The sequence below is a fragment of the Siniperca chuatsi genome, linkage group LG1 (genome assembly GCF_020085105.1).
Source record: "Siniperca chuatsi isolate FFG_IHB_CAS linkage group LG1, ASM2008510v1, whole genome shotgun sequence".
NCBI classification, from domain to species: Eukaryota; Metazoa; Chordata; class Actinopteri; order Centrarchiformes; family Sinipercidae; genus Siniperca; species Siniperca chuatsi.
In genome coordinates this window covers 13,808,061-13,826,034 of record NC_058042.1, presented here as the reverse complement: position 1 = coordinate 13,826,034, position 17,974 = coordinate 13,808,061, and the positions used below count along the sequence as shown (strand labels likewise).

General features: G+C 40.3%; 1 protein-coding gene across 1 annotated transcript; it reads right to left on the bottom strand.

Annotated features, from left to right (window-relative positions):
• Nucleotides 1–17,878, bottom strand: cmtm4 (CKLF-like MARVEL transmembrane domain containing 4). The gene is made up of 4 exons (XM_044206071.1): nt 16,881–17,878; nt 9,116–9,292; nt 3,229–3,327; nt 1–2,766 (listed from the first exon to the last, which is right to left on the bottom strand). The coding sequence occupies exons 1-4, from the start codon at nt 17,064–17,066 to the stop codon at nt 2,602–2,604; spliced, it is 627 nt and encodes a 208-aa protein (XP_044062006.1). The 5' UTR covers nt 17,067–17,878; the 3' UTR covers nt 1–2,601.
• Between the last annotated feature and the right edge of the window lie 96 nt (nt 17,879–17,974).

Sequence of the window (17,974 nt, the reverse complement as noted above, 5' to 3'; positions counted from 1 at the left end):
TAATGTCCAAATCACTTTATTTAAATTGTCACTATAAACTGACATGAAGCCTCTTATGATTGTTTTAAATACAAAAATACAGCTAAGTACGGCTCCATGCTGTATAAGACAGACCTCGTTGTAATCATTAACAAAGCACACAGAATTAAAAGGAAACAGGAGAGCAGCGCACCCCTAACTTAATCCAAACAGTCAAACTGATCATGTCTGCTTTTTTAGCCCAATCTGGAAACTAGTGGAAAGCATTTCTTCTCTTCCCCATAAATACAAACAGTTCATAACATATTGTAGCATAAAATTGTATATAGAGAGCTGCAGCTTGATAGTTTGTGACAAATACAGTGGTCAGTTTATATCATCAAATAGCATAATGCACTTGCATGATTGTGTTTCAAAGTTTGCTGTACAAATGTTTATATGACCATGCTTACATCACTCAGAAACAAATCGATCAATGTAAGTGAGAGACAGAATAACAAATATGATTGTCTATTCATAAAACTACTTCGGTCACCAAACCAGGAAAAATAGCAGTTGTACATGATATAAGTTACTAAAAACATGAGAAAAAGTCTTAGATTAATCAAGCATACTGTGTAGCGTGGAAACGTTTTAGGCTGTTTAAGAAGTCATACAGTTTTTATTTTAAACCACAGACAAATACATTTCTGGTCCTTCCCTTGTACACACACTACTGTAGTTATCTGGCTGTACAGTCAGTCCACTGACGTCACAATGAGTACATTGTAGATGACGACCAGAAGATGGAGCCATAGAGTTGATTTAGTTCCTGCACACTCATCCAACCTAATATACATAAAGACGTCTCAAACAACAACAAAAACATACACATGTGTAACTGTAGTGTAGATTCAATGCATTAGAACAATGTAAGACACCACAAATTAAGTTGACATTTCTTCCTTCATCCTAAAAAGCAAACATGATGTGATTTTTCAAGATTAGGCCTTCTGTTTGTACAGGTACACTGGCCGAACAGAAAAACATTGAAGGAATGAAGTCTGTTTTGCACTCTGTATGTATGAGCTTTATAACAGCTACAATGTGGAATGATAGATGAAGTATGTGATAATATACTGTAGATACATATACAGACATTTTAATTCAACCAAATACAGAGTGAAAGCTGTGACAATAATGTATCGTATTTCCATCACCCTGTCTCCACCTTCACCCTCTTTTTAAATTAATTTTCACTTAACTTAAAGGGTCATTAATTCCATTCTCTGTGATAGTCCTATGTGTAATAATTAGGAAGGCATTAATAAATACAGTGTTCAGGTCGAGGCACACTGTGATTTTATTTCAAATGTTTTTTTAAGAATGAAAGATTGAAAGGAGTGTGTCAATACCTGAGATACAGTGTATAGGCTAAGGGCATTGATCTCGACCAGGTTACCTACTGATGTTTGTTTCAAAATGAATCTCACTGATGTGCCGTCAGCATTTGTGTAACCTGAAGCCTTGGATATGTGCAAAAGTAACAAGATACCAATTACCTTATCATCACCTGAAATAACCTACTCCTGGCTCACAGTGTTGACCCAACACAGACCTCAAAAGTTAAATTTTCGAAATGCTAATGTGAATATTGTTTGGATAGTTTCTGCACAACCTAGGATAAAATAGATGGAATAAAGTATTAAAAGTTTTTATTTTGGTCTCATAATTATGTCACCACCATTGGATGCATTTGTGTTGCAAAGAAGTAAATCTTTTTCACTCATTTCAATATTTTCACCTTATGTAGTACTGTCCATCTTTATTGCATTTAAGAATGACCCTGCGCTGTCACTGTATAACTGCTGGCGGGAAAGATCTTAAAAGCAACTAAAGGTCGCAAAGGAATTTGTAAAGTTAGTCAAGACAAAGGAGAAACAAACTCTTATGTCAGCATGTGTAATCTTTAGATTAAATATCTAATGTCAGCTTTGCTCACAGGTAGAAGCCAAAGGCTGATGTCAGTATGTAAGAAAGAACAGGAAAGTCATGGTGCTTCTGTTGTACTGCAGGTTACTGTATGCTGCTGGTCCAGTGGCCTCCTGGATCCATGATTACATTTATTACCACAGACTTCACAGAAAGCAGCACGAAACAAGCAAACTGTACAAAAGCTGACCTTCTTTTACTTGACTTCATTCACAGTGAAACACAAAACTTTCTAAAAAGTCAACACCTACGTGTTGGTGCACAGTTTGAGTGAAGTCAGCCTTTTTTTTGTTTGGATCTTCGTGAAAGTCATCTTTCACAATGATTTAGAAAGATAGGTGGATGGAACGTTTTAAAGAGAATACCTTGAATTCTGTCTCGAGCTCTTCACTTTAGAGACTTAATGTATCACTGAAGCCAGGATAACTAAGACACTCTCATCTGTGGCTATGAAATGAAGATTTATTCAGTGGCTGGGCAGACAGAAAGCACAGCTGAGGTGTTGTGATGAGAAGTCAGAAGCATGTGGTGAGCTTGAGACGGCCCTTCCACTCGAGACTTGAATGAAATACTGTTTTGAAGGCAGAGTCCACCTCAGTCAGCTGCCGGTAGTGTGGCTTTCCCTTAGTGCGTTTGATTGTCTGCCAGCACTCATGCAAGATCAGGTCTTGCCTCCATTTCTCCACGAGATGCCGTGCGTGCACGCATGTACTCGCTGGTCTGAGCCGCCCCCTGACACCCATTGCCAAGGCGCCACCTCCGTACTGCCAGGAAGGTGTTAATTCCATACACACCTGTCACCAGGAAGCCGAAGATCTGCATACAAGTGGAAAGAGAAGGAAGTAGAATAACAATGTCTGAATTTGAATGGGAACCAAAGCACTAAACGCTGCATGGACACATAGTTCCTGAAATGTGTCCAAAATGTATCCATGCACTGATTGATTGAGGCTGATACACCAGAAACACATGTAAATCTGTGCAGACTAATAATGTTAGGCTTAAGAGCTTACATGTTTTAAAGTGCATTAATAGACACATACAGATAAATGAGTTTAATTTTAAGTGTGTTTAACTTTCTAAAAATACAGACACACACAAATGGTCTAGCATTAAGAAATGTGTATTCAGGTTTATTTTGGCAGCTTTCTGCTCACTTATCCTTTGTGATATGCCTTGATAGGAAACTTGCTGACTGATAAAAGGAGGTTTATAAAGATGTCTGCTATGTTTTGTATCTGTATATCTTGGCAAAAGAGGATGGTTCAGACTTCTCACCACTGCTGCTATTTCAGCTCCAGTGTTGTGGTTGATGCAGGCCAGCACAAGAGATGACAAGAAGAAGAAGAAGCTGCTGGCAGCAGTGTTAACAAGGTCCTACAGGAAGACACAAGAACATACAAGATAACATTAGACTCCAGATGTGCATCAGTACTATTTTTTTCAGGACTGAGTACCAAGTATTTCATGAGGGGAGCAGCTGATGCAGAGTAATTCAAAGACAAACACAGATAACCATTGGTGTAGCTTTAGCTTTTCCTCATCAGAGAGCGCTGAGAGAAGGGACAGATGTCACGTTACTGCTCTTGGACAGGTTGGTAATATATTTGGAGTAAGCTATGTAGCTATTACATTTACTCTACCTAAATAATGGATTATTGTCTTGGAGCTGTGGAAATTTCTCTCTATTTTTTGAAGATAAGCCTGGGGCGAGCTCACTAGGCATACTTCATAAGCACGCGTCAACAGTGTTTGTGTAATTATTCTCACTGCCAGACGGGGGAGACAAAAGTTCCGCACTCCAGCTTTAATATAACACTTTAATTTAATGCACCTAAAGCGACAATGCTACAACAGTTGCCTCCTGCATTTTACAATTTACATAATAATTTTCAACACACCAAAGACAAAATATGTACAATGGAACTGAATCAATGTTGATACCAGCGCTACTAGATAAGTTTATCTCTTTTAGAGTCCAAAAACATTTGAGGTCTTTTTGACACAATTTAAACCTGTATTAGTCTTAGCAACAAGACTGTGCCATCAGTCTTGTGAACAAGAGTTTGCTCACACTCTTGTGCTCCACTTTGAGTTTAAAAGGGCAAAGAGGCCAACAGGACATATGTAAAAGCCACCTAGCACCTCATATTACACACAAACACCCATACACCCTATCCACTCACTCCATCCCCCACCTTTTTACACGTCAGAAGGAGAATGAAAGCGATAATTCCCTTTGGTGTTTTTACTCACAGTACAGGCAGTTAGGGAAGGGTTAATAACGAAGTGCTCAGCATGACTGGGGCACAGCCCTCGTGATCAGATGCGTGATTGTGATCGTGACAGACACGGCCTCTGATATGACACACAACGCTCATATAATGGCGATGTCATAAGTACTGAAACATACACACACATACACACGTGCACACACACATGCACAAGAGACTATGCAGACAACTCAGCAGGGCATAAAAACAGTGACAATCACCAGTGTTATAATCCTAACCTTCAAACAAAATCATAACCCAAAACACACACACACACACACACACACTCAGATGCACATACTAGAAACACTGCTCACAATACACACACACACTCCCATCTAACTCGCTCGACTGGTTAAACAGGAAATACTGCATATTAATATTCCAGTGTCCTGCTCGCATGTGCTGAAATACTTTTCTACAGCTTTCAGATCCCATATTCTCTCAAGACCCAGTCAGTTCGGTCCCTGTGTTTCACTCTTTTCCACATTCCACGTTTTAACCAGGCCAGAACTCTGTAAAACCTTAAATAACACAAGCACAGGCTGGACCAAACCACTGGCTCTCTGGTTTATTATTGGATCGTATCAATGTTTTATAATCGTCCCTCTATCGGCTGAGATTCAGAGCATTGAAACAAACTAGTACGCTTTAAAAAATATATAAATTAGTTGAGTTTTAAAGTTTGTTCTTAATCTTGGAACTATAAATTAATTTCAATATATTGTACATAACCCCTAAACTAGCAGTTACATAATTTGGGATGGCATCCAGTTGAATCCTCAGTCATTGCCTCATACATTGTTTGCCCCATGACTTAATCTGCATAAACCATTTTAAGAAAAACTGTAACAAATGTTGCTTAATTTGTAACATGCAAAATCACAACACTAAAAATATATCAATAAAAAACTAGACAAACTACATTATTACCATGTTTGTGTTTGTGTAAACATGGATCTGTATCACTAATGTAGTCTTTTTGATAGCAAACTCAGGATCAAGACTGTAATCAAAAATCTGTAACAACTTGATTTTGCATTTGTACACCGGGTTTGTGCACAAAAAGGGGGATGCTTTTTTAGGGGTTAATCGTATATAAACACGTAATGTTCCATGTTACTGTATGTGGTTCTACATTTCTGTTGTGCTCCCAAGATAGAAGCTAGAAATACTAATTTGACTGCAACTATGGAAACCTTAGAGGACGCAGCACAACACTAATTATGAAATCTATTCTCTTGACAGTTGCAGCAAGTCACACAGGGCCAGAAAGCTTCATGCAAGAATAAAACGTCTCTCCGCTTTTCACATCTATGCCTGATTCTTTTTGAAAGACAAATAAAGATAGCAGGCAAGTATTTCATGTCTTTTGTCTGCTTGGGTGGCAAACTTCAGCTGTCAAAACCAAGAAAGCTTTTATTGGATTCCACTTGCAGGTAAAGTAAATACAACATGAGTAAAGAGGTCTCTGGTCTGAACTGATGATAGATTAATGACTATGGCTAATAATAACCACAAACCTCAGCTGTGTGTGCGGATTCAGCAGAGAGATGTAGATCATTACTGGCAGAACAACATGGGGTCAAACAGAGAAACAAGGACGGATTAACATACACATGCATACATATACTGTACGTATAGACAACATACTGGAACTTGAAGTTCATGGGTTAAATTCTGTTGAAACCCATCAGGAATCTTAATCCTTTGCTTGCAGTATTATCCATTAGTTACATTAGCGTACACAGTGGTCCTAAACGGATGCTTTGATGCTGGTATGTGTGTGTAGTAGGGATGTAAACAAATATGAATATATTATTTGAATAAGAACAAATAATGCTCTTTGAACAGCATCTGAATCAGTTAAGTCACTCAGTCAAATCGTAACACTCAGGCATCACAAACACTGCTACAAACATCCATAAATCTGATTAGAAATCACAGAGAAAATAAGGCACTCCATGTAACATCTCATCTTCACTCATATCCATCAGATTCCGACCTTTTCTTCAGTATAAAAAGTAATCCAGGTGATTTTTGACAGTACAGTGCGAACAGGAACTGCTATCAGCCAAAATACCATGACTTTTTAGGCTATAAATATGGCTATAAACACAAGGTGTAGATAAAATATTGTGTTTTTGAAAAAATTAAGTAATCTTGACAACATCTAACAACTTCAGTCAATACAGATATTTGTGTGACATAAACAGATACAGACAGCAGCTTTGCGTTACGCCCCTAGGGTGTAAGGCTGTGATGGGTCCAGTCAGCACCCACCAATGGTCTTCTATCTGAAGTATCCAATTCATTCATGCGTTAACTGTGATGAGACACTGTCTGTTCCCTGAACAAAACAACCAGAATATATTAGGCACATTGGCAGGGTATTCAAACCGTTGCTCTCCTTTTAAAAGGAGAATAACAACACTAATATCCCTCTCTCCCTTCCCTTTAGGCTGTGAGTGTTCTTCCCTGTGTATGTCCTCAGGGTCACCGCATTTCTGTTACAGAACCCCCCAGAATGACCGGCAGTTATTTGGCTGTGCAAATTAGGAATACAATGCACTGAGTGGTCTGCCTTTATCCGTCTCCAGCCGGTTGTGCAAAACAAGCTCATTCATGCAAACGAAACCCTGAAGTTCAACTTGATAACTAAAAGTCACCAAGCTGCTTTACAACAAGGTCCCAGGACTGCATTCATTTTGGTGTTAAAGGGGAGGAAGTGGGGGTCAGGGCCTTTGTTTCCCCTCTGCACTGCCAAAGTCATCATAGAGGGTGAATTTGAGGAGATGGGATCAAATAGCACATAATTGTACGATCAAAACCCTCCTTCTGAGACTCTTTACCGCATTATAAAACAACTCACTCCACAGAGGAGGAATGTCAGCGTCGGTCCATAGAGTTTGCAAACAGAGGACGGCAGCAGAAGGGTTAACAGTTGGTTAACGCTGAAATGCTTACTCATAGTGAAATTCCCAGGGGCTCAATGTGACTGGAGCTGCTTTGAACTCGACAGACATAAACAGCATGGGGTGCAGCCTACAATTGTGAAGTGGAATTGAGCATCATGGGCTTGTTAGCTACTACAGTTTGGAGTCAGGGCAGAGACTGCGAAATATGAAAAGTGAACAGCAGAGGGTTTTTGTGGTATAAACACATAATTTGTTGTCCTCCAGATATATATTCTTTTTTACAAAATATGAAAGACTCAGTATCTTTGTGCATAACAGCATGTTTCCAGCAATACCAATGAGCCAAACAGCAGCCCACCACAGTCTAACTTCTATGAAGAACAACCTCCTCCATGGGTCTAACGGCAACCCACAACCAAACTTACCTCAACATAAGCCTGTGCACACCAACACACACACAAACAATACATTTTAAGTATGCATTTCAAAACTATTAAGTGGAAAAATAATGAACTAGTCAGAGCTGACAAGAGAAAGGCCAGTGAGCCTCAGGAGAAAAGGAACAGAATGTCTCAGAAAAAGATCGAACAGGAGGATTTTAGATTATACGGACAGCCTCTCCGAGACTGTAAAAAGCTTTCATTTGGTGTTGTACTGCCAAAAGTAGAAGCCAAAGGCACACCCTCTCTTCATGTTTGAGGTGGAATATTGTACCAAGGATACCATAAAGCAATCTGATAGCTATGGTTGGATCTGGACATCTGGCCTAACACCCACTGCTTTACTACGATATGTATGCTGTGTGGCCTCTGGAAATACAGTTTCAGACGTTTTTTTCCACCCCCCCTCTGTAAAGCATATTTGGCTGCAGCTCAGAACACACCAACGTGTGTATGTAAGCAAATACTGAAAGGCAACCAGTATCTGCTGAACACCCACTAGCTCATTTGCTTACAGCTGACAATGCACATCCTGGTGGTAATAGTGAAACTGTATGCCCTTCCAACCAGTTCCATACTCACTAAAGTTTCACAGTTTCACCTGTATAATGAGCTTGTACTGTGCCTTACCCTGAAAATAAATACAAGATACGTCAAGCAGATGTCCATGTACCGCTGTACAGGTGGATCAGATCACAGCAGAGAGGAACTGCATTCAGAAAAAGATTTGGTCTAATACACAATACTAGGTTCATAGTTTAATATTACCATGACATTTATGAAAATGATGGCATGAAAGTATGACAATTATGATTTTGATGATGACTAAGGGAGAAAATAAGACAAACATAAAGGGTGACAACACATTTCTGTCTGTTAAACCATAGACTTTCACAGTTTAAATAAGAACATAACATCAATTTAACCCTTACATATAGAGTAGGAAGACTAAGGGTCTACAGTCATGCTAGTGGCTGTACTCATAGGCTGAGTGTTGCTTTGAGCTAAATGCTAGCGTCAGCTTGTGAACATGCCAATGCTAACATGCTGGTGTTTAGCAGGTATAATGTTCACCATGCTAAAATTTGCTTAATGCACAAAACACAGTACTGCTGAGGTTGATGGGAATGTCAAAGTACATTTTTTTACTTTGACATGGAATCACCTTGTCAGCAGCCTTGTGTGTAACCAAATGCTTCCACACAGCATACTTAAAAACTGACGCAAATTCATTGTAGCCGTAGTCCATCTTATTGTTGTGTTGTGTGCAGTATACAGACACTAGTCTAATCCAAACTTGCTAGCCTTGCAACCTCTAGTGTTTAAACCTACAATCGGCTGTGTTAGCTTGTCCCAGGTGTCAGATTTCAACATTTCCCCAGTGGTTATGTAAAAAAAAAAAAAAACAGTGGCTACTGGCTGCCATTTTGTCTCAAACTTTTGGCACATTCCTTGTCAAGAACCTTTTGTTCTATCAAATATATCACGAGTCACGAGTCTTGTCCTATGATGCATTATGTCTCCTAGTACCTACCGTGAGGCTCCAGTTGACGTGGGGCACCTTGGTGTGCAGATTGAGGCTGAAGATCAGGAGGAGGACTCCTGTCACCACAAAGGCACTGCAGCTGACAAACTCGAAGAAGTAGACCCCTCCACAGGGAGAACACATCATGATAGTCTCTATGCAGATGAATCCAATAAGTGATAGGACCTAGAGTGAGAGTCCCAGAGAGAGACCGCAGAAGAACAGTAGAAAGGAGATGTTGAGTATGCTGTTTAGTGTGTATTTTAAATGTCTCACCCTCTAAATGACTGTGATATCAATCAAACCCTTACACAATTACACCAAACGTTTGATTTGTATGACTGGATGTATGCATGAATTGCAGAGTCATCCTATAGTTTGAGCTAGTCTACAAAAAAAATAAAATTTTTAGTATCAGTGAGTAACATAATTACAAAATAAATGCTTACTGGTTACACTGCTCTTAAGCATGAAGGGTACTGTAGGTTAAGCATTTCTGTAAGTTTATGTGAGTGTTTGTTAGAGCTGAATTTCACAGCTTTCCAGATGATGAAGTGATTGTCCTATGAATAGACCAGAGGCCATGAGCCCATCTCATGAGTCCCACTCCTGGCAGCCTGTGAAGATGCCTCCGTCCAGCCAACATCCATCAACAAACCACAGTATGGGAAGAATTCTGCTATTTAGGTGTTCTTCTGCCATCTAGCCCCCGACAAAACCACACACAAATTACCAATTGGCTCAGAGCGATCCAAGCACCAGAGACATAAGAGAATGCCACTGCGACATATTACCAACCTGAAGCAGCCGAATTCAAACCAGTACAGATCAGATCTGCTTAGTCTACCAGAACGGGACAGGTTTGACGTTTTGTATTAAATGTTGATTTAATTGTATAAATAATGGGTTTGAGTAGAGGGATGAGTGGAGGTTAAACTGTAAAACAATTGCAAAGTTTTGAGCTTTTCCAAATGGCACAACCACTTAAGGCCATATTTACTAAGCTTTTTACTCTGTGTATTGACTCATTGTGTACTTGTGCCTGACGAGCAGTTTGATTGTCAACAAGGCATGTGTTGTGTCTTATATATGTTTCTCTCTCCTCTACACTTAAGGTATAGTATGGCTCAAAAATGAGATGAGATACTGCATCACAATAGTGTTTGATTACACTGGATTTAAAAATGTTCATGTGAAGTTTAAGGGCCAGTTTTGCATGAGCAGATGACATTTTACACAGGTGTAAAGGATGTGGTTTGAAGGTTGTTTTTTCTTACTCCTTCATTTACAAAAGGTACCTAGAAGTTGCATGAAATCTCTGTTAGTGTAATTTCATGCAAAGTAAATCGAAAGAGTCATAGCTGATTTAAAAAAACGCCACAACAGACATAAAAACAACTAATGGTATGTAGTCACAGCCCGAGTGGGAAAGATTAAGAGGTTGAGCAAAATATTTCATTGATACATGCGTTCTCTCAAGACAGGGCGATGGTCAGAAAAACATAACAGATACTTGCTACACTTTCTGTTGAGCTCATCAAGAGTGCAGAAAACACAGTAAAAGGCAGTGTGAAGTTTCTAATAAGCTGCAGGAGTCAGTTATTTCTTCCAGGAACAGATGACTGACGTGCTGCTTCATTAGCAGCTTCTTCTCCATCAGTGAGACACCAAATGTCTCACTGCTCCAGGTTGCTGTGATGACTTGATACAAGGCTGCGAGGTAATGATCTAGTGTGTGATGATATTGATTTTTTCAATCAAGCTTATAAAGTCATTAGCAGAGAAGCATGTGGATTGCACGGGGGTGGCTCAATGGTGAGTTTTGCTCTAGTCTCAAAGAAGAATTTGGGGTTGTTTTTATTTTCCAATATTAGTTTGGATAAATGAGAACCCCTGGATGCAGAGCTATTATTCCAGGCAACGCAGACAACCTTGAGCTTGGATGAGCACCATTTACACTCAAGTTTAAGACAAGTGGGCCTTAAGACCAACAAATCCTCGTTAAACCAGGGCAACAACCATCCTCTGTGTCCTCAGGGCAACAAAGTTGGAATTGTGCAGGCATGAGTTTAAGGATGTGGTCAGATTATCTGAAGAATTTTGGTGGGCAGTGAGAGAAGGAAAAACATTAGAGAGATGATCACGTGGCTACTATGTGTGTCAGGGTAATTGACATGGGAACAGGGAAGAGCAACTGAAAATTATATAAGCAAAATGGTCAGATAACAGAAGCGGAGGGGAAAACTAACAATTGAGAAGCATCAAGGCCATGGACTAAAACTATGCAATGCCTCAACTGATAAAACCAAAAGTATCAATAGAACACATTAAAGAACACATGATTCCATAAATATCCCATTAATACATTACATAACACTGTGTGTTGTAATGCATACCCACATGGAGCCTCTGATGGCTCCAACATAAGCCCCATCTCAAAAGAATATTTAACCCCTTAAAAATGTTTTGCCTCCCCAACAAAAGACTTAGAAGACAAGAAATAGATGGATACAGTCAAACAAGCATAAACACGCAGACACACATATCATTGGCCTATACAGTGTGCTCTCCATGCAAAGTGGTGTTCAAACTGCTACTGATATGGGGATGGAATAATAGCTGTCACCTACTGTTTGTATTTGTGTATGTGTGTGTATGTGTGTGTGCAAACTAGGTCCCATTTATAAAGATGTAAGAAGGTCAATGATTTGCTAAATCTGTGCCTAGTATATACAGACTGGTCATAAATCACAAATTCCATCTTTGAACAGTGAAAAACTGAAAACAGATTTACAGGGAATGGGTATATTTGCTCATTTATATTTTGCCTGTTTTTGGTATGCACATTTGGGGCACATTTGAGTTTTTGGAGCAACTTTTTTGCAAGTAGCTTAACTTCCCCAACTGTACAACAAAGCTGAAAGACATTTGTCACCTTTCTTTTGCAGAAAAGTCTCTAAGACTCTCAGAAACGGCTGTATCGAAAACTTTGAACCTTGTTTATTAAGTGTGTGCGCATGTGTGCGCATGCGCCAGCCCGCATGCTGCCCGTTGCTGAAAGAGTTTGCCTTTGGGGATCAATAAAGTATTTCTGATTCTGATTCTGAAGGTGCACTCCAAAGTGTCCATGTAAAAAGCTTCAAAGTTAGAGACTTTTTAAAATCTTCACAGTGGGATTGTTTGTGAAACCCAATATAGGTTTTCATCCGATCTGAATCCAACTTGAATCCACCACAGCTCGCTGTGTCTCATTGCTTGACACTGCTGAACAAATGCATTTGAGAATAAAACCAAACAGTCTCATAAGCAAAAGAGCCGTCCTCCTCTCCCCTAGCTCTCAGCAACTTAATAGCAAACCCTGTTCATCTAGTTTAATGAGCAGGGTGCACTGTTTCTGACAAGTGTTGTTGTGTGATGACTGGCACTGGTGAACTGTCAGTGGAGAACTCTCCTGTTTGTGACAGACTCTTTGTCCAGTCTTCCAAATCTTTGGCTGAGACATCAGCTCACAGGAAGCACTTAAAGGTCCACATATAGTAATGCATGAACACATGTCCAGCAGTCACCATTACCACATAAAGACAAGACAAAGCAAATCCATTTGGCCAACCAACATTAAGACAAAAGTTTCGTTTTGTGCAGCTGTTGAAGCCTCAGTACAGCATGTAGTTGGATAGCAGTCCGTCTGTGACTGTAACACAACCGAAAAGGTTACACCCAAACATGAGTGGAGGGCTGCATGGGCTGAGGGATGATGTCATGTCTCTCGAAGAAAGCATATTGCTTTCCCCAAGTCCCTGTGTAGCAGGTGTCAGGCAGCCACAGGGGAAGAGGCGGGGGATCACAAAGCACTATACTGGATAATCTTGTAAGTAATGATTTTATGTCAACATTCACCCCTACGCAATCTGTTCATTGTGCGTGCATAAGTGCATGATCATGCACATCAACTCTCTTTGGGATTGTGCACATTATTAGTTGCCTTAAAAGGCCTCTTGGGCTCAGATTCCCTTCTTATACACCATCTGTTGTGGACAGAAAATGAATGGAGGAGAAAAGAGGCCTCGCCGCGGAGACTATGCAACATTATATGTTGCACTCTTAGTGCTATGGGACCTCATGCACAAATAATTACCCAAAATGTTGAACATGCTTCAGCAGCAGCCCACAGTCATCATGTGATGGAAAATGTAACCTGAATGCAAGTTATATTTCATCCCGGTGGATAAGGTTGGTGTGTGTTGCTGTGTGTAGGCAAAAGCGTGCAATTCTCCGCACATGCATGCAAAACGTTCTTGTTGTCTTTATGTCTCCCTACAAGCTCAGAATAAGTAATGCTTCAACCAGAAGAGAATTGAGCATATGGCGTCTCTCTCAGAGCAGGAAGTGCTCGCTGACATTTGGGGGCATCTGGTAACTTCATTACACAACATCCACAGACTGAAAAAAACACCATACCATGTTATTTAATTACTACTTGTTAGAATCGTACTTTAAAAAAGAAAAACATGAGTCCACACACCATCATGAGTGAACTGTTATTCATCATGAAGATATAGAGAGTTTGATTGGTGTACTGTCAGGCCCTACTAGGTATCAAATTCCTGTCAGTGCAGAAGGCCATGAGTTGAATATCAGTCGGACTTTGTTGGCCTAGTGACAGCAAAGAGACAGAGAAACCTGCTGTCTGTATGCACCCCTCGGTCAGGTTACATCCCTCTGGGGGTTGTTTCTGATCAGTACAGGGTCAACAGCAGCCTGCGTATCCATTCATCCAAGGAATGACAAGTTGACTGGCTCTCTAAAAGCCTGTGCAAATGCATTTTAGTGCTCCAGTGTGAAACAACTACATAGGTCTATTAGCACTTAGCACCCCGGTCTGTGCAGAGGGAAACAGAGAATTTCTCAGTAAACATGGGTCAGTGTGTAGGTCAGAGTGGTTTGTAACTACTACCTTAGTGCAAACAAGGCCTGGGTGTGGATGTAATATAATAAACATTTCCTTAGCAAAGTGGTAAGGAAGTATGGACATTGCCAGAGGGGTTGGGTGAGGCATTTAGGCCCTCTAATGTTTGAGTGATGATTGGCAAAACTGACATCATCACAAAACCAGTATTTCATACAGCAGATCGACTTATTCCTCCATGTGTGCAAAAAGTGTTTGGATCTTTAAAGAAGTGTGTAGTACAATGCAGCACATATTGTACTGTAGCAGTCCATTTGGCATTGATGCTAATCATTACTCCATATAACTGATTTCTGCACAAAGATGATCTATTAACAACACATGACTACTGCCCTTTCAGCCTCAGAACAAATTTCCGTTAAAACAGTGACATAAATAACAGGCACAACACCTCCTTGGCATAGGAGTGCTACATTAGTTACTTAGTTACTAATTAGTTATTGTCATCTATTAGTTCTAGAAGATCATCACACAGCCTCAACTGGCACAGAGTTAAACTATTAGAAGACCGAGCAGTAAAATGCAAGCCAGTGAAGCTATTAATGTTTGGCAGAAAGCCTTGTAGGCCTCCTCTAAGATACTGATTGTAAACTTGGATGACTTTGACTGGTCCTGTCCTTGTCGGTGAAGGAGATATGACCAGCTCAAACTGGAAAGTCAGCATCAGCGCTGAACCACTCAAGTAAATATAAAGGGTAAACAGAAGATTTGTAATAGTAACTAAGATAGCTTTACCATAGCTGTTATATTTTACTGCATAAACCTGAAAAAGATTTAGGGATTTCCAGGCACAGAGATGGATTTGCACTTGTTTGGTCATCATCGTTTGGCATTTGCATTGCATGACATTTCTATCTTTCTGGGTTCTGTGCTTTTTGCAACGTTTACATTCTATATGTATTAGTTCCTTTGCAATATTGTGTGCAGGTTTCATTTACTATTTTTTGCACATGTCGGCATTGGTGGTAAATGTTCTGAACCCAAAACTCACTTATCAAGCTGGTTATTGAACCTAAATACTTCTTTGGTGCTGACCAAAATGCACTGAGTATTGAAAATTGTCAAAAACTGGCATAAAGTGTCTCGTCAGGTTATAATTAAAAAAGTATGGTATCAGTACTGAAATTCAGGTATTGTATTGGCACAAGTAGTAGAAATTTTAAATGATACCCCGCCCCACTTGTGGGCCTATGTCACTATGGTGTCGCAGGAGAGGAATCCCTACTATTCAGATATTTAAATCATCATGTACATGTATGGGCAATCACATTCGAACCATAAAGCCAGGCACAGGCGTAATTGCACACATGAATAAAAAGATTTTTTTTATTGTATTACATTTCTTTATCTGTGGGAGGCCTCTGCAGCTAAAGGAATTTTAAAGAAATAAAAATATTTTTGTGCTGCCATTGAGCAGCCAAGTCAAATAACAATATTCTATAATTTGCTGTGAAACAGATGAAGACTGTGAATATGAATCTTCCTCTTAGTTACCGCCTGCTCCAAACATCTCCCACGCTGATGACAGATGGCTTCCTATCCTAACTTCCCACGTCCACAGAGGTAAACATCACAGGTGTGTGCAACAGCACAGGCTGACTGTGCTCTTCTGTAAGACCAGTGGGACACTCAGCCACCCACATGCTGAAAATTGTTTCCAAACACTACTTTTTCTAGAGTTAAACAAAAGTTTTAAAAGTGAAGCAGAGAAGCCAGAGCTATGCAGTATTATCTTCCAGCAATTTGGAGTTTTAGTCGGCTTGTGCTATCCACAAACATTGTTAGAGGTAATTGCTAATTTCCTCAACTCCATGGTTTGTCCTGTTATGGACAAACTACTTCATGTGTATTAGTGTACAGACCTGTGTTTTTTGGCACCAGAAGAAAAGAAATTGCTCTAGCTTGATAGATATTTCCTCCTCTGGTGAATTGTCAGAGCTTTGGGAGCCCTCATTTTACTTTGTTGTTACCGCTGTCTCAGTTCAGACATCTGGTTTAGGTGTAATGAGTGAAAATGTGTTTTTCCAGTGACCACTACATCCTGACAAAGAAATGGTGATAATAATAATAATTATTTCTCTAAGAGCCATTCAGGACCTAATCAAATACACAGGTATCATCGGGTACATTGTTGAGTAGATCCACAGTTGCTAAACACATTTAAGGACTTTGACAGCAGCAGAAAGCAATCACACACTGTAAAGGTCATTTTCTACCTTCTTGCAAACATGCAAACCAAAAGTTATTAAGTACCTTAAGAAATAATAGTTTATCACAAGAGACAGAAAATATTACAAAACACAGTAAGATAAATATGAAGGCACTGTTGGGGATAACACCAACATTTACCATTGGAGTAACCATTTTGTTGGAGCCAATCCTTCAAAATAAGAGTCACATGTTTGGCAGGGTGTGCAAAGCATGGCTGAATTGACTATTGTTATCCTTAGCATCCTACCCCATGTCATGGGGTAGGCATACTGTTAGCATGAAACGTGACTGGCCACTATTAGGGGTGTTGTGCAGGGTAAACCAGGACCTGTATAGCCACATCTATTTGAATTAACATTTTCATTTTGGATTTACCACCTCAAGGATGAAAGTAATACTTAAGGTATTAATGCTCAGAATACAGTAATTTACAGTAGTTTAAAAATGAACAGAATAGTAGCCTACTATTTTGTCCATATATTAGTGGCTGCTAGTGGATGTTATCCACCAGTGGTGCGTCATAGTTTGTTTTACTCACTTTTATGAGGCTGTACATCTCTGAACAATGCAGTAATGTATGGTCGTGCTCAAACTTACCACTTCAACCACCTTTAAAATTCCAAAGTATGACTTGAGGTACTCCACGTCGCACATTATCCCCCCCAAAACGTTCCTCGCGTGGACGGGTTCGGTGGTGGGTTGATACGGACTGCTGGCCCCGGAGATCATGGAAGTGTTGGAGGCCTCGCCGTCAAAGCCGTCTGGCTCCTCGGTGGTCCTCATGATGATTTCGGGAGACGCTGGACTCTTGGCTAGAAATGTTACGACATATAAGCCCACGCTGACAAACCGCCTGGATCCACCTCACGGCGCAGGTTATGTTTCATAAAGCACACTTTGTTCCATGCAGGCTTGAAGTGGATGGAGAAAACAAACCAGACAGTCCACTTTTCATAGCCACCCCACGGGGAAACAGCCGTGGAAGGCGCTCTTTAACATTACGCAGGGAAATCAGGCTGTTATCCGTTTAATGTAACCCTGCCGTGTTTCCTCCTGATTACACTGTTGCATCTCTCTAAAATAGCCGCACTTCTAACTATGTTAGGCGGGTCACTTGTTCGAACCCCAGTGTCACTTTACCAAGGACGAGTCTGGTTAGTTCAGCAGCACCGAACAAAATGCCGACCGGGCTGTGTGACTCGTCTCTGCGACCGAAAAACATCCAACCATAATGGCCCAGAAGAACCGAGAGAGAAGCCTACACTTTCCTATTGTGAACTTACGCTATTCTCTACAGTGAGGCAGCCTATACGCCGCTTTACTCGCTATAGATGCAAGGCGAGCTTGTCTCCGCCCCTCTGAAAACTGCACATTCTTGTGCAGGCTCTGCGCCCGTTTTCAGTATTCCCAAACAGCCTGCAAAACGAAACCAGCCGGAACCACGCCGACAGGACCGAGCTGTGCTGCATTTTTTTTTCTAGCTCTCCTTTCTCTTCGTTATGCCTCTGCAGCCTGCAAGTTACATCCAACCAGGCCTGATGAAATCATTTCTTTATTCTCCAGAGGATCGCAGTGTGGCTGCAGTTCTTTTTATGGAGTTTATGCTGTACTTTATCTTCCGGGGTAGCCTATCACTATAACGATCTTAATATTATTTGCTGTATTATCTGTAAAAAAAAAAACAAACAAAC